Source organism: Notechis scutatus, chromosome 1, assembly GCF_049901735.1.
Source record: "Notechis scutatus isolate UNSWTSFEM ecotype Mainland chromosome 1, rNotScu1.2, whole genome shotgun sequence".
Lineage (NCBI taxonomy): Eukaryota > Metazoa > Chordata > Lepidosauria > Squamata > Elapidae > Notechis > Notechis scutatus.
The window spans coordinates 251,477,318-251,495,896 of NC_142009.1; the positions used below are offsets into that span (position 1 = coordinate 251,477,318).

At 36.7% G+C, this 18,579-nt stretch overlaps 1 protein-coding gene across 1 annotated transcript in view; it reads left to right on the forward strand.

Moving 5' to 3' along the window:
• The window catches only part of DCDC1 (doublecortin domain containing 1), a 314,173-nt gene that overhangs the window by 126,344 nt on the left and 169,250 nt on the right, over positions 1-18,579 (forward strand). Inside the window, exon 9 of the mRNA XM_087951066.1 lies at positions 6,774-6,866. Within this exon, the coding sequence (XP_087807192.1) occupies positions 6,774-6,866 (93 nt within the window). The remainder of the gene's footprint in view (positions 1-6,773; positions 6,867-18,579) is intronic.

The window sequence follows — 18,579 nt, forward strand, 5'->3', positions numbered from 1 at the left end:
AATCAGTAATTACTGATTTGTCATTTTGAAAAAGAATTCAATATATAAAAAGGATTATGGAATTGTAGTTGTAACTGTTCACAATACTGTATGAATATGAATCAATTTCAAGAATCATTTTCAGTGCTAGCTAAAAATTGAAAAGTAGTCTAGTAGCAACTTTTTTGGCTAACAAACTTTATGAAATGATATAAACTTTCATGAGCTGCAGCTCATTTCATCTGAAGCACAAAGTGGCTAGAATGAGATAGGATTTAAATTAGGGTGAGGTGGAAGGGGGAAGGTGAGGGCAATTCAGGTTATATGTGAGACAAATTACCAGTACCTTATCAATTAACAACTGTAATGCATTAAAATCCATTGTGTTTGTCCTTCTGAGATTGCCTGAAACCTTTTGATGTATATTTAGGCATGAAGGGTTTAGGTAAAGTGAAACAGGTCACAGAAAAATGACACAGATCACTCTCCTGGAAATACAAAAGAAGAGGAACTGAAGCTTAATTAAAGGAGCTTGGTATATTTAGTTTTTAGAAAAGAAAATATTGAGCAGGAATATAGTAGCATTCTTCAAAAATAGAGAGGAAGGCCTTTCTCCCTTGCTTCTTCTTCTCCTTATTCTCTTTACCCCCTTGTCTCTCCACCTCCCTTTTATCCTGTTTTCCCTCTTTCTGTTGTTTCCTAACACGATATCCTCTTTTCACCTTATTCTTCTCTTTTGGATTGTTTTCCCAGGTCTTAAAGTCTTCTTCTCCTTTTTCTCCTCCTTCTTTTCTTCCCCAACCAAAGTCACATGTTCTTCAAAAATGGCTTCTTCTTTATCCTGCTCATACGATTTTACATAAGCACAGACCGCCATTTCTATAAACTGAAAAAGAGTGCCAAAAACATCTTTCCCTTCTTGCTTTTCTCTTTCATATTTTTGATGTATAAGTTCTAGTTCATCCACAACTGATGCCATTGTACAGAGAATTTTTTTTCAAAACAACCACCCAAGTGCTTTTAGTCTGAGATAATTCTCATAAAATCCAAAGTCATCAAACAGTCCAATCAGCTGATTCTTTTTAATACTTTCTCTTTTCCACTTTCTCTTTTTGGGATAAAGTTTGATCACGAAGTTCTCTTTAAAATATATCTTTAGGAAGTCTTATTGCTGTTTAATAACTCTTTAAAATTAACTCTTTAAAGTTTTAGGCAGTCTTCTTATTTTCAGGTTGCTCCAATTTTTTTTCCTCTCCTTCCCACTCACAGCCAAAAAAAATTCTTCTTCTTTTTTTCCCCTTTGAATATTCAGAAATCCTTGCTTCTTCAATATTCATTTACCTCCAGAACAGATTCCCGGATTTCTCTTATGGTTCCACTGCTGTCACGTTAGGGAGGAGAGTGAAAGGCAAGAAAAAAAAAACTTACTCTTTTAAAATGTTCGCCGCTTGTATCTCTTTCTAGAAACAAAGTATCCTTAGCAGCCTTCGAGGTTACAGGGCACTCTCTCTTAACTTTATCCCAGTCAGAAGCAACTTCCACAGCTCTTCCTCTTCCTCCAGCACAAATCTTACCCGGCTGCTGGCTTCTTTGAGGCGGCCATTACTGACCGCCGCTCCACCACCTCAGGAAAAGGGGTTATTCCGGCTGGAAAGGGGTCTGCGTCACCCCAAACCTCTGTCCGGATCCCCTCTTTCTTCGGCTGCCTCTACAAGGCAGCCATAGCCCCCAGACCTATTTAGATCGGGGGCACCTTGGCAGCGAACGCGGCAGGGATCGCAGAGGCGCGAATTCCTGCCGCTACCGAAGCCGCAAAACCGGAAGCCCCAGCAAGGGAGAAAGGAAGGGATGAGAAGCTTTAATGGTGGGGAGCAAAATGCAAAAAAACAAAAGTTTTTAGAGATAATGGATAGATTTTATTGAAAAAGGGATTCTAGAAAGGTACATAAGATTGCATTTTTATATTTGTATTTAGAAATAATTATAGAAGATTGGAAATAATATGTAATTTAAAATGTGATAAATATTTAGTATAATTTAGTGAAATTTTGTTAAAAGAGGGGAGTACTTTAATGAAATAATGATTTAAGATCGGTGATGTGGGGGGGAATAATTTTGGAAAGTATAAGAAGTGTTCCCATAATGGTATGATAATTAATTGAAATGTGTAAAATGTCTAAAGATATAAATGATTGTTAACACCAATGATTAGGCTATGTTATAATAGTGAAACTATTCGTGAAATGAGAGGTTTGAAGAAGGAGAGGGAACATGTAATGTAATAATTATTCATAATATGTGATGTGGGGATGGAATTAATATGGCAAATAGGTGCTCCCATAGAAATATGTGACCTAATTGATAAGAAATGTGCTAGATGTTTAAGATATGAATAAATATTAATATTAATGAATAGATTTGTATTGGTTTTGATGATATTGTATAATGTCAGAATGTACCAGACAGAATCCCAACGTAAGTTATGTACTTTAAATGAAGTATTATAAATATAGGGGAAAGAGACATAGGCGTCATACTCCAATCAGTGTACAGGAGAAGGTTTTTCTTTTTTTTTCTTTTAAGAAGAAAGATAAACGGATAGTTGGAAATAGAACAGACAAAGAATAAATATTATGATTTGAATTGAGAGGAGATAAATAAAATAAAATTGAGAAAATTTAAAAGAAAGGAGAAGCTATATAGAAAAATGAAAATGTAATAAGATATGGAATGGTATGTAAAATGAATATGAATTTGAATGTGTGTCTGTACCAAGAGTTTTGACCGGATTAAGCAACTTTCAGAAAAGAGATTTTTATGTTTTTATGTCTTGAATTTTTGTATGTTTTGTATGTCTTTAAAAATTAATAAAAATTTGTTCAAAAAAAAAAAAAATAGAGAGGAAGGCTGGAAACTTTTTCTACCATCCCAGAATATGGAAAAGTTGCATTCTTAATATCAGTATAAAAAGAACTTTTAAGTAGATGCTGTAGAAACATGTGTGCTCATGTATGTGTTTGAAAAGGTGAATGATGAACTCTTTTGATAATTTTGAATAAATATTTAGAATCTAGGTCTTCAAATCTTGATATTGGAAGGTATTATGCTCTAATTAAAATGGTCTTGCAGTTTCAAAAATTGTGATTTGATACATAAACCTATGTATCCTGCCTGTCCTGTACAAATACTGTACAAATACTATACAAAGGCAGATAGATCAACTTCACAAAGCATCCACACAAAGTCTTTTTTATTGGTTCATCAGGCATCCTGTCAACTCACATTTATCACAAGGTTCTTCTTAATGTCCAATCCTTTGCATATCTGAATTGTGGTGTAGGAAGATAATAAAGTCTCAACCCCATGATGATTGAAGCAGCCGCATGGTATGGTGGCTTCAAGCAAGAGTTAAGGAACCTCCCCCAACCCACCAAGGGTCAATTCAGTGACCAATCAGGGTTACAGATGTGGTCACATGACATGGACTACATTTCTCGGATACCTTAACTACATTTACCATGATGCATTCCCTTAAGGGGACAGCTCACAAGTCCTATCCCAACTATCCCAAATCCCATTAACTCTAAACTGTCTGGACAGCACACTATGTGAACGTCAACTCTCTAAGGAAAGTAAACAGCAAAACTTAGAACACAAACTTAATGTAGGAGAACAAGGCATTTCCTTTAATATGTATAACACCAAGTGTTGCATTATTTAAGGCACAAACTTCTAGGGGCACTGAAAAGCAACATTTCTTTCCTATACAGAAGTAAAGGGCGGTAGGGAGCTGCCAGTAACAAAAAGCTTCCCTCCCACTCTCTGAATACAGTGACATTCATTTGGAGAGAAGCAGGACCAGCATTTTGAAAGCAGGCTTCCTCAGCCCAACAATAACACACAATGAGTTATTGGCTTGTTTTGTATATGGATCTCTTTTCAGCAACTAACTTTGACTCCCCACAGTCTGGATAAATGATTGATTTTGTTGTTATAAAGAGACAGAGCTTTTCCACCAAACTTGATAATGCAAACATCTTTTACTCCATTTGTTCCTACGTAGATTAAATAGATCCTTATTAAAATGCACTTTCCAGAAAATACCTGCAGGTAGCCTTTTATCACCATGTTTTGTATATAAAATAAGCAATTTGTCCCACTCTTTTCCTTTGCAACAGGCTACTGGGAAATTCAATCAATCCCTATAGAAACTGGTTGTCACAGTATTTAAACTGAAATGTATTGATCCCCTTGTAAAACATTGTTCATGATTATTTAAATTGTATCCTACAGTTGTATCCTACATGGTTGTCTGTATGGATATTTTAAATTAATTAGCATATTAGGAAGAATCCAATCCAATTTTATGTTCAGTGGCATTCAGTGGGAGATACACAAATTAGAATTGGAATGTGGAACTAGCCACATTGTAAGTGAGGGTGTGAGTGTGTTTCTTTTGTATTATACTCTTTATCCAAAGTTTTTGGAGCTGTATTTGTGGAATATCTAGCAATCCATTCATACATTACAAAGTTTTGTATTAAAGTATTCAGTTTAAAATGCATGGAGTTATGTACTTTAGTTTTAATAGTTATAAATATAGCATTCATGCATACATGATAGAGAGCAAGTTTTATACAGTGATTAAAGTGCTGACTTAAGTTATGCTGTAGTCCTGTCTAGTTCTTAGACAGGAAAGCCAGCTGGGTGACCTTGGGCCAGTCACTCTCGCTCTCTCAGTCTAACCCACCCCCCACAGGACTGTTGTGGTGAAAATAAGAGGAGGATGGAATATTAGGTGTGCTCATTGTCTTTAGCTATTTATAAAAAAAATGTGGAAATTTAAAAATTCTTTTAAAAATAGTTGAATTTCCCACTAGTATAAACAGTTGTTCTTCAGTCTCTAAGTCATGTCCAACTCTTCGCAGCCCCATGGACTACAGCAGGCCAGGCTCCCCTGTCCTGAAATTGATAAAAATTTTATAGTTCTAGTAACACTGACTGAAATTCTAAACATAAGATTGCTTAAATCCTATTGATTAAAAAAATTAAATGTATTTTCTCAATTCAGCATTTACACTTTTTGTAAACATTTAAATTAAAGCAGAAACAGTTTTAAAGATCTACCAACCTAATTATGAATGATAACACTCATCTGATAATTGTTAGGCATTTTTACAAAACTAAATTGATACTAGAAGATAGTTGTATAAGCTATGGCTTTGGAGTAATCAACCTGTAATTATATATATGTTACTGTTGAAACTATTTCCAATCCTAAAATTCCTCATTTTTATCTCATTATCTGAACCTGCCTCAATCCATATGTATGATGCAGAACAGGTATAAGAAAGGATAGAGTTTATATTGTTCTAGATCAGGGGCGTCAAATTCACGGTGTACGGCATCATCACAAGACTTTTCCCTCCTTTGCTAAACAGGGTGTGGGTGTGGCCAGCACATGAGGCATCCAGCCCATGGGCCAGGAATTTGACAGCCCTGTTCTAGATTATAGTAATCATATGCTTAGCTGACTTATATTTCATATTCTCATATATATCTTAATGCATATAATTGCCCACATAAATTATATATTTCCTTCCTTCCTTCCTTCCTTCCTTCCTTCCTTCCTTCCTTCCTTCCTTCCTTCCTTCCTTCCTTCCTTCCTTCCTTCCTTCCTCCCTCCCTCCCTCCCTCCCTCCCTCCCTCCCTCCCCCGAGCTTATTTGTACATTATTTTTATTTATTTTGCATTTTAGGGGACCTTATGAAACAGAAGCATATGAGGCAAATTTATTCAATTGGACCAACTATATGTTGTCTGTGTATAATACTATGTTTATTGTATTTCTTGGTGTAATATTATATTCTTGTTTCTTGTGGTAATATTAGATATAATATTACATGATATGATAGAAAATGGTTTCATGTAGTTCTAATGAGTGATCAATTACGTATATTTTTTAGCAAAGAATAATAAAACTAAATGCATAGAAGATGGGAGGATGGAGTCTTAAAAAGGAAGACAAGGGACTTGTCTTCTTTAGATTTTAATACCTGGAAGTGCTACTATTAACACTATAATGTTTTTCTAATTTGAAAATATTAGTAAGTGCCTATGTTACACTAGATATCCAGCAGTGGTGGGATTCAACTTTTTTAACTACCGGTTCTGTGGGCATGGCTTGGTGGGAATGATGTGGCTTGGTGCATGTGGCAGGGGAAGGATATTGTAAAATCTCCATTCCCACCCCACTCTAGGGGAAGGATACTGCAAAATCTCAATTTCCTCCCCAATCCTGGGGGAAGGTTTCTGCAAAATCCTATTTCCTCCCCACCCCCACTAACCTGCTTTCCAGCTCTGTTCTTCTGTACAGGGCAACAAAAGAAGACCCAGCCGGTCAGCTGGGACCCGGGAAGCAGAGAATAGATGCGGGTGGGGCCAGTCAGAGGTGGTATTTGCTGGTTCTCTGAACTACTCAAAATTTCCGCCACTAGTTCTCCAGAACTGGTCAGAACCTGCTGAATACCACCTCTGATATCCAGGCATCTACATACGGTTTTCAAAGGCATGCAGACAAAGATTAAAATTTTGTAGGCCTAGTCAATCTGTACATTTTGTGAGGCATATCAATCATATGTAAGAATATATCTGAGAGTTTACTTATTAAATTTTCATACAGCATCAAACAACAGAATTCGTAGTCAGGACTTTCTTTTACTTTATGTAGGAAAATAGAGAAATGTGGAATGTGGTTCAATAAAGTTGATGGAAAATACTTTGTCATATTTTAGCTGGATTTTGCCACTGATGGCCAGAAAGAGAAAATTACAGACAAGAGCATTTTGTCAATGAAGAAGCAAGAAATACTCTTAGAACAAGACAAAGTAAGTAAAAATTATTTTAAAATGAAATATAGCTAGATTTAAGATGCTATTATTTTGCTAAGTGTTTTCCTTGAATTACATATATTCTCTTCTATGAAATGTGTTAAGGTCAGAGAGGTACAGGGAACTTCACTCTAGCCCTTCCCCTGCAACTCCCAGGGGCATAAAGAGGAGAGACATAAAAGATACCACCAGACTTTATCAATAAAATACAATTCTAGTCTTCCTGAATTCTATTTCCTGGCCTGATCTACCTTGAAAGTCTGACAGTCAGGCATTAAGGAAACAATGTCAAAAACATAGGAGCCTGTCTTATACTAAGATTATTGCAATATTAATTACACTGACTGGCAACAGGATTTCATTCATATTTACTAACAGTAGTACCTGAATATGTTAAAAAGTGAACATGGACTTTTTGAATGCAAAGCATAAAAGTGTAAAATCTGTTTGCCTGTCTTTCCATCCATCCTTCCTTCCATCCATCCATCCATCCATCCATCCACCCACCCATCCATCCATCCATCCATCTATCCATGTTCTCAGTCACTTCTTGTAAGACTTAATTTGCAGCCTTTTACTCATCTTCATCGCCTTTCTCTGCAGCTGTTCCAGTTTCTTTGAAACTTTCTTAAAATGTAACCCCTTCCCCCCCACCCCCACCCCCAAAAAACCAGACAGAGTCTGAGATGGGATCTGATCAGTGCTTCTTCTGATTTGAAAATTATGTCTTTATTGAGGCAGGCAATACTTGCATTTGCAATTTTAGTAGCTGTGTCCTGTTATTGACTCCTGTTTCACTATTTAGGGTACTTCCATGAGGCCATGTTCACAAACATCATTGCAGCAGCTTATGATTGTTAATGAAGTCACATGAGAATCATCAGTGGTGACCTGTGTATTTTCCAACCAAAAATAACAATCTGCAAAAATTGGAAGCACCTCCTCTCCTCTCTAGTTGCCACATTAATTTGTAGTGATTGGGGGGAAAGGAAGGGGTCTGTTTGTAAAAGGCTTCAAAGCCAACTGCAAAGATTGACACTCTGGATTCAGTGCAGCTAAAGTAGGAAATCATGGAGAAAAGCATTTCCACAAAAAGGGAAATTGCCCACCTCCTATATTCAACAGTGGAACAAGCTTTGCTTGAGATTTTGGACAGCCAAGTCAGAAAGAAATCAGCTCAGCTGCCCGTGGATGTTGTCAGTATAAAGACAAAATAGCTGTAGTCAAAGTGTAGCAACAGCACTGAAAAACAGGTAGTCCTTACAATGATTCATTTAACAACCATTCAAAGTTACAACACTGAAAAACATGACTAATGGCTGGTGCTTGTCCTTACAACTGTTGCAGCATCCCCACGGTCACTTAATCAAAATTCAGGTGTTTGGCAATCGGCATGTATTTACAATGGTTGCAGAACCCTGGGATCACATGATCCCTATTTTCAGCTTTCCTAGCAGGCTTCCAACAAGCAAAGTCAATGGGTTAAGCCAGACTTGCTTAATGACCACATGATTCACTTAACAACTGCAATGATTTGCTTAACAACTGTGGCACAAAAGGTTGTTAAATCATGCACAGCTTACTTAACAACTGTCTTACTTAGCAAGAGAAATTCTGGTCCCAATTGTGTTGTACATTGATGATTAATTGTACCTATGAGGATTTTAAATATAAGGAAAAGGCTGCTTTGAAAAACCAATTCTGCTCACTGTACTTTAGGTTTGTTTCATACATTTAAATATTTTAAAAGGTTATAAAAATTGTCCCTAACAATTCACACTGAATAAACTCATCAAAACTGTATAGCAAATTACAGTATTTTAAATCACTACATTTAATAGTTTTGGTTCCTTCCTTTTTGCTTTCATTTACTACTATTATACTAAAGGAAATGTTAACTAAATTCTTATTTCCATAGAAAAGCTGCAGTTTACAGTGTCAAGACATAGTGTGCTAATCATAAGATTGTTCAGGAAATATTGTAATGCAAAACTATTAAATCAAGGTTTTCTTTGCAAAGCTTCATGCTGTGAACTTGACAGCATATTCTACAAATGAAATAATGCAAAATTGCTATAAAGCAAAGTGGAACATTATCTTCATGCAGATTTACAGAGTAGTCTAGCTTATTCTCTCAGAGAGAAGATTAGGAAGTGTTACTAATGCTATGGTGCTATTAATAACTACCTTTTCCGTGCTCTTTTGATCTTCGACAATGTACTAATTTTTTTCTTAAAGGTCCACAATTAATTAAGGTATTGCATATGGGGTACATCGGGATACAATAACTACAGAGTATTCCTCTGATTTGTTTTTTGTTTCTTTATGTGGATGCCTCTGATAAGTTATCCCAGTAGGTATCTTATGAAAGGTTAGTAGATCTAAAACAAGTTCTGCAGTTACATCCTTACCACACTGATCTTGAACATGAACCATGATGAACATTTTCACATTAAGCTACCATTCAAATCCAGTCAATACAGATTTCCAAGGCCCTTCTCTTTCAATAGCAACTACTCCTCAAAAGAAGCTGGAGTATCAGTCTGAGAAGGTGGAATGAACTAGATGTGCACACTATATATGCTTTTTAAAATTTGTAGAAAAGCATATTACCTTATTCTGGAAAGAAATGTTGTTGTCATCAGTCATTCAGTTGTGTGACTCTTGGCCATTCTATGGATGAGCACTCTCTATGCCCCTCTGTCTCGCCCCACCTTCTTCAGATCCATCTGGTCATCCCAGAATCATCCTTTATACTGTCTAGCCAGTGGGGTGCTAGGGCAACTTCTTGTCCTTTTTCTGCTGATCACTCCCTAGTATGATTGGCTTTTTGAGTAAGTCAGCTCTTATGACATGACCAAAATATGACTGCCTCTATTTGGCAGTCTTGGCTTCAAGTGATATTTTTGGTGAGGTTCGGTCTAGGACCTGTTATTTTTGTAGTGCATAGGATATATAATAGTCACATCCAGCACCACAATTCAAAGGCATCTTCTGTTCTCCTATCTGCCTTTTTCAGAGTCCACGTTACGCAACCATAAGTATCAAGGAAATAATAGTTTTTATTAAAAATTATACTAGTCACTCCAATAAGAAAAACTATTTATGCTTCTTTGTATTACAACCTTCACTTTAGTGAGAAAAACCTAAAAAAGTATTCTCCTGTATTTTGGTATTTTTAGAAAAAATGCCAAATTGCTTTTCTTCTATTTTTTTAAAAAAACTTCTTTATTCTCATATATATGATTATTAATAAATACAGTATATATTTTATAAGGTTATAAACAGAAGTAATTTATATTATTTATTTCAAGAGGCTTCTCAAGAGGCTCTCTTTAATTACTGTGGGTTACTTAAAAAGCATAAATATAATACAGATAAAATACAAATGGGAAATGTCCAGGAAAAATCAATTCTTCCAGCCAAAAGAAATGCAGAGGACCTTCTACTCACTGCAGTCAAAACTTGAGAGGAAAGTCAGGTTATGAAGGAAAGCCAGTCCTCTGAAATATAGTCAAAGCAGGGGCCAGATAAATCTAAGAAGAATGGTATTCCTAAGTGCAGAAATAATCAGAAGCGGCCAACTGAAATGTCTCCAGATGAAAAAGTAGGATTACTGAGCAAACAAATAAGTGAATCCTTAACAAAAGTTTTCAGAGGAGCTCCCTCTGAGAAGAAGGGAGGTGTTATGTAAGAGGATGAGAAAGACCTGGGCAGAGGGGTGGAGATTGTAGATTAGTTTCCACTGATTGTTTCCTATGCAGTGCTGATTGATTCCTCCAGTTATTTCTTGAAAGCTGCTGACTTCCTACTATGACTGGAGCTTTGTTTTTAGCTGATCTAGTTGAGGCAGCTTCAGAGGACATATAAGAAAGGCAACTTTCAAAGAATAAATTCACAAAAGGAATAGAACAGGGAGATGACTGAGAACCTTCATAGACAGGAGAACAGAGAGATTCACTACACATCTGGTAAAGAGGTCTGGAGAGAAGAATTTTCTTTGTGGTTTATTGTTCATCAGAGGAACAGGGACCTAGAGAACTTCTCTCATGATCCACAGGGGATTTGCCATTTTAATTTTGCTTCCTAAAGATGACGAGACTCCACACACAACAGGCTGGTTGGCCTCTTGACTAAAGGCCCATCTCTCAACTTTTGAGGGAAGATAAGAAATGTTTCAATTTAAAACAGAAAGTACATATGGGAAAATGACACCACGAAGGCTTCCAGAAGATAAAATAAAAATGGAAGGAATAGAGACATGGAGAGATGTGACATAAAGACTCTGGTCTATAAATAAAAGAACCCTTATTTTCTGAACCTTCAGAATTGATTTCAGGGCCTCCCTTCTGATTACCCCCTAGATTAAAAGCATTGCCACAAATGTTAGGAAGTAAGGAAGAAAACTCTACAACTCTGAAAAGGTAAATATTCCAGCCTCTGCCCTGAAAGGGAACAAGTAATAGGTGATCAGAGACTCCCTATTGAGAGCAGGAGACAAAGTAGTAATCTTTCAGTTGGATAGTTTACCAAGAAAAATGTGCTGTCTTCCTGGGGCAAAGATTCAAGATATGAAGAAAATATTTCGAAGATACTTTATGCACTCTAACAATCATCCCTTTCTCCTCATCAAATGACATAACAATGGGAACAAATGACAGAACATGATGGAATCATGAAGATGTTGCAAGAGATTAATGAAGGAGGGTGAAATAGCTGGGGACACAAGTGGTGTTTTCTTCAGAGTTCTTGTTGAAGGATATGGCCCAGGAAGAAGCAGAAGAACATAATAGAAGTCTCCTGAGGGCCAGGAAGAATGTTTTGGGAAGGTTATTTGCATCTTTGCATATGGAAGGCTTTAAACTGAAATCTGAAGGACATGAAAAAGATGGCATGATGTCAAGTACCAGGAACAGAATTGGGAGGCATGCGTAGGTTGCCTAGAAGGAAAGAACATTAAATTATGTGGCCCAAGAAGTCTAGTGATTCTCAAATTTGCAGAATGTGGGAAAATAATGGGAAGAAATAGAAGTCTTAATGAATGAATTTGAATATAATTTAGTAGGCATTACTGAAACTTAATAGAATGAAGGTCATAAATGGAAATGCAAACATAGAAAGGTGTAATTTATTTAAAAGAAATAAAACAAATAAAAGGAGAGAAAAGGCATTTTATGTGAAGGAGGAGCAGAGGTTTGTGGCCAGCCACTGATAAAGATGGCCTGCTGAGCTCTCTGATTTTACCCCTACCTAGCTATTTTTTCTAATATAGTTGATTTATCTTACGAAATGTTTTATCACGTAGTAAGATAATTTAAGCAAAATATTAAAGAAGTAGTTGCTACATAAAGAAAAGGGATTAAAGCTTATTTGGAAGACCTGAAAAAGGTTCAAGAAAACAAAGAAAAAGCAACAAAGGAAGAAAGCACTCTTCACAGAGTGGACAGAGATCTGTTATGGACATAATTGGACAAATAAAAAAACAACTCCAAAATGAATTAAAGACAGTATGGTATGATGTGGTGGGAGTAACTGAAGACTAGACAGGTACATATGAGCAAATGAGTAAACAATTTAAGGAAATGTCATGACAAATAGCAGATATAGCTCAGGTAGACAGCAAAGCTTGTAATATAGCCACAAGTAATACTTTAGAGACAAGCAAGACTCAAAAGGATATTTCTGAAATAAAGACTGAGTTGTCAGATTTACAGGATTGAAACAGGAGAAATAATTTAAGAATCAAAGGAATGTCAGAGAAAACTGGAACAATGATTTGACTACAGTACTTATTTGATTTCTAAAATTAATGGCCTGAACTCTGATTTGAACCTGACAAATAATTGAAATTTTGATCAGATTTGTAAACTAAAACATAAAAGTATTTGGAGATTCTCAGTCATCCAGGCCATAGTTGTCTCAAAAGTGCTTTTTCAAGAGGCAGCTGGATTGTTTTTTCCTTGAAGAAGAACAAAACATTTTGTTTCTCATCCAAGAAACTTCATCAGTTGTGATGAGGTGGAGTGGTGGGTGGTAGTGGAAGGATGGAGGATAGGTACTGACAATTGAGACTGGGTGGCGGGGGATGGAAGGATAGGTTCTGATGGGTGGTGGATGAAAGTTTGTATTTCTTTGTAGTCATCTGGTCCCTAGTGCTCTCTGTGAGAGCTGCTTTGTAGATGGGAGATAGGTGGTGTCAGAACCCTCCCTTCTGTTGAGAGAATGCTGTTCAATGTTAACATAACTCTTTTACCCCTTTCATATCAATGATCCTCTCTATCCAAAATGTAGAATTTGCTGTCTTCAAAAGAGTGACCTTTGTCTTTCAAATGCAGATGGACAACTGAATCTTGTCCTGTTGGGTTTGATCTCTTATGTTGTGCTATGCACTTGTGGTTGTTTTGTTTCACCAATGTACACACCTGCACATGTCTTACTGCATTGTATTGCATATAGCACATCGCTCAGTTTTTGTCTGGGTGTTTTATCCTTGGGGTGGACAAGCTTCTGCCTTAGTGTATTCTTGGGTTTAAAGGGTACATATATGTTGTATTGGTTGAAAATTCTCCTGAGCTTTTCAGATATTCCTGCATCGTATGGAATGACAATGTTGCTAGGTTTGTTGATCTCTTGTTTGTCTGTGATGGAGGAGCACCTGTTGGATCTTTTTCTGGATTTGATAAAGGTCCAGTTAGGATAACCACAACTTCTGAGGGACCCCTTGACATGTTTTAGTTCTTTTCCTTTTCCCTCTTTACTGGTAGGCAATTAAGCCCAGTTGTGTAGAGTTCTAATCACTCCCATTTTGTGCTCCAGTGGGTGGTGAGAATCAAAATTTAAATATTGATTTGTGTGTGTGGTTTTCTGAAAACTTAAATGTTAACGCTTCTATCTTCCTTAATGTGCGCAGTAGGAAAGGGAAACAATCAAGATATTGTGTGGGGGTATATAATAGACTGTCAAGATAGGCAGAAAATCTAGAGAATGAGTCCTGAACTAGATCACCGAAATTTCACAGAAGAAAGCAGTAATAACAGAAAGCTTCAATATCTGAAAAACAACTTGACTATAAGAACAAAACTATTCCTTAGTGATTACTATTGCTTATTGTTTCATTTCCCACAAGGCTGAAGAAGAAAATAGCTAGACCGACTCTGATTTTAATTAGCTGGTCAAAAAGGTAAAATCTGTAGGAACTCTGGGAGAGAGAGTGATCACATCATTTTGAGATTCCAAATGCTAAAAATTGAAATTTAATTTGGGGCAAAGTTGTATATGCACACTGAATTTCAGGAGAGCCAATTTCAAAAGATTTTGAGAAGTATTAGGCAGGATCCCATGGTCAGAAATCCTTCAGTCAAAGGGAATATAGGAAGATTGGGAACCGCTGAATCATACAGTTTTCCAGTGAGGAAAAAAAGGGTGTAAGAAGCTGCTTAGGTAACTTCTGTGGCTGCGTAAAGTGATTTCAACTGAATGAAGAATTAAAAGGGACCTATACAGAAAATGGAAAAGGGGTATAATCATGCAGAAGGCATACCTGCAATTATTGAATTACAGATAAAAGCTAGTATCTGCAAAAAGAAAGTCAGAAAAGCTAAAGCACTTAGCTTGAAAGTCTTAGACTAGTGATGGAAGCTAAAAGCAACAAAAGGGTGGGTTTTTTTGGTCATGTCAGTAGTAAAAGGAAGAAAAAGGGAGGAATAGGTCCACTGTTTGGAGATGACATTGGAGAAGGATTCTAACAAGTGATTTGGGAGGGAAACTACTCAAATGGTTTTAAGGAGAAACTATGACACAAGATAAGAATGATAATCCAAGAGTCTTGTAAAAATTCATGTATTCATCTTACAGTCTTAGGACCTTTGAAAAATCTTGGAGGATGGATATAGTGTCATGAGATTGAAGAAAAGCAAATATTCTTCCCCTTAAAAGAGAAGAGCTGGGCAATTACAGAATGGTTAGGTTAATATTGGAACTTGCACAATATTGAAACATTATTAAGCAATTTGGGAGAATTTGGAAAAGAATGCATTGCTTTGCAGAAGCTACCATGTATTCTTCAAAAACAAGTTCTGCCAGACCAGATTGACCTTGGTTGATGCACTGATCAGTTCAGTTGTATCATAAGACTGCACTGGACTTCAACAAAACATTCAACAAAATCATCTATGAAATGTTACTAGAGAAGATAGCAAAATGAAAGCTAAACAATGGTCTCATTAAATGGATAAAGACCTAATTAAATGATTTATTCCAATGATTAGTAGATCAGTGACAGGCCAAAAAAGCAACACAAAAGCTCTGCCACTTTTTTTTCCATGGAAGTCTCAGAGAGAAAAATGGAGAGGCCAGAGAGTCTTATCCAAAGTATTGTTTGCCCAGAAGCTTCTTCTGCTATGCCCAGAGTTGCTTTGGGTGAGCTGAACACAGCATATAAATTTGATTAATAAATAAAGTGGTAGCTTAGTAAATAAAGTAGTAGATTAGTGAGCAAAAAACATATACATTTGATTAATAAATAAAAAAATTAGGCCCCAGATACAAGGAAGTTGCAGCCCTGGAATTTCTCATTTTCCCACTGAGCCATAATGGTAATTGCCCACAATCAGTCCCTACATTCATTTACCTGCTAATAAAAGCCTAACCCCCAAACTCATGGGGAGATGAGTTAAATGAAATGTTGTTTGGCAGAGTTATTGCATTTTCCCTTAAAATTTACACATCTCTCAGTAAAGTGATTTGTTAGTTTTAACCTAATAGGATGGATGATCATATCTGTTGTGTTTTTAAGCCATGTTTTGTCTTAAGACATTGTGTGAACTGTGTCATTTATGGTTTACTTATTTTACCAATTTTATTTTTAATACACTTAAGCTGCCTCAAATATCCAGGCAAATCTAAACTATATACAATATACTTATTGTATATTTTGATTTAAAAATAGGTCAAGATCACACTTCATTATATGTATTTCAGGGGACAAGACGTGCTGGAAGGATAAATAATTTTATTCATGCAAAGTAGGCTTAGTCTATAATAACCCTCTTATTCCCTTCCTTAGAACCTAATGCTTCTGTAGTACATAAACCTTTTCTGTGTGATCTTTTGCTCATAATTCTGAGTATTCTGTTTGAGAATTTGGTAATGGATCACTGAGAGTTAGAATATACAAAAGAACAATTTTTAGAAACTAACAGCAACCAATCATGAGATAAAGTGCCCAATGAGGACTTAGCATAGTAATCATGGAGTGACACTTAAAGAAGTCAAATGAATCAGATGGCAAGGGAGGTATAATTTATTCAACCCAGAATATGAGCTTTTAAGAGGGATAATGTATTTGTTGTGGTTTGCTGAAAGCCTGTGCAGACGGCAGCAGAATTGGATAGTGGGGAAAAACAAGGACCAGTCTGGGAGTCTGGGGAGGACTTGGACGAGGGTCCTGCATCCGATGCAGAGATGGGGCCAGGACCATTTGGAAGTTATGTGCTGACTCCAGAGCCTCCAGAATCTGGCAGTAGTGAGGCAGAGGAACAAGGGGAGCTTGTTCCCAGCGTGCATGTTCACAGAGCTGCCAGAAGGCAAGAGCAGCTAAGACAAAAGGGGCAACTCAGGAGTAAGGCTTGGAGGTGATTGCACCTCCCATAAGGTATAAAGGAAGTGCAAAGGTAGGAAAACCTTTGCAGGAAGCAACGTTGTTTGCTCTGATCGGTTTGGACTCTGAAAGCTCCGTGGTGAATTTGTTCTCTTTTTGGTTTTAAAAGACTAATTGGGACTTTAGTCGTTGGCAGCACTTCAAGTCAGATAAAGTGCGTTCTTATCAGTATTCCTCCGAAGAACTTTGGCAGATGTTCCTGGGACTATTTATAACTGGTTGAAACTCATTCTGGGCTGTGAATGATGATAATTCACAGCCATTGAACTAAAATAAAAGGCTTTGGGATTTTATGTGTGTTTGTTGGTGTCTCAGGAAGCCTTGGTCAGAACAGTATTATCATATTTTATTTTTGTGGTAATCTATTTTACTAATAATAAAAATAATGTATTCTGTTTCTGAGAGAGAGTGAAGGAGAAAGAGAGACAGGGAGGCAGGCGAAGAAGGAAGGAAGGAAGGAAGGAAGGAAGGAAGGAAGGAAGGAAGGAAGGAAGGAAGGAGGAAAGGAAGGAGGAAAGGAAGGAAGGAAGGAGGGAAGGAAAATGAAACATTGCCCATATCCTGAGTATGCCCATAGCATTGTTGACTTTACAAGGCATTTGATATACTTGTTAGGCCTAATATTCCATCAAATATGATTAAAAGAAAATACAAATGTGATTATAAGTCAAGACATTGATTTCAATGCCTACTACTGAAAAGCCAACACTCAAAGAGAGCAGAGCGGGTTTATCACTATAATTCTGTTTCCAGTGACAATCTCCATGCCAAACAAATCCATATCCTTATTTATGCACATGCATTCCTCACTGTTGGAATAGCTGTAACATATGATGGGTGCATAAAAAGTACAAGTACATTCTATGTACCGGGCTGCTAAAGTCCAACCACAGAGATGAATTTGCTGCTATTCTAATGAAAGCGTCTTATCTCAGATAGAGTGATAATCATCACTTCTATGTGGCCATGAGGACTAAAAGCCAGAAAACTACGTATTTGCATAAAAGAAAAAAATTAATCTAACCAAGTGAAAAAAAAGATAGGTGGCCTTCTTAGCAACTACCTTTCCTTTCATCCTAACACTTGCAATACATCCACTCAAATTCATGCTGAGTTTTCCTGGAGAAGGAGGAGTAAAATGTGTGTGTATTCTGAAGCACAGTGAAACCGGGCCTCCCCCCCCCCCCAACCCAAATTATGCATACATAAATCCTTCTTTTGTGAAAAGGATTCATTGGGTCAGATAACGTGTAAAGGAGAAAGCTACATATCTCACAGGCTTCCATGTTTCCACATGGATGCTTCTCTACACACAGATTGAAGACTGAATTATGAACAGACCTTTAAATACAGGGGTCAGGAAAGGTCAAGTTTTGTCTTCAAAAGTGTAGTTGAATGAGAAGGATGGGTTTTATTACCGGGGGCAGGAAAAGATTCACAAGGTGGAGTTTTTGAGGATTTTTTGCTTATTTATTTCTTTGCAGCATACCAAAATACAGGAAAATCAATACTTAGCAATATTTTAGTTTAAAAGACACCATGATGATGCATAATATAACATACAAGGAGGACTAAATGAGCCAATTCATTTAGTGCTAATATTACCATCTCACAACGTAAACATTTTTGCATCTGTCTGCCCAACTTCGCTGTTTACCCTCAATGCTGGAAAGCAGAGAGACCTATGTACAATGTATTTGTTCTCTTTTCTGCCATGTTTACCTAACTGTCATCAATACAAAGCTTTCCACATAGTTCACAAAACTTAGAATAAAATACATATTTAAAAGAAAATGAAATGGTAGACTAGTACATACTTATGAGCCACTTGAAGTGGAAAAAGCAATTTCCTTCCCCATTGCAGTCTTCCTTGAAAGTTAGGCAGCATCTTATGCAAAGGAATATGGGGAGGAGGAAAGGAAAATAACATCCATGCAGTTCAATGGCTACACTACAAAACCAATTAATTGTAATCTGCAAAATGTTTTCCAATGTCTAATTATGATTCCTATTTCCCATTGCTTTTTGGGAGGGGATTAACTGGTTTTGCTT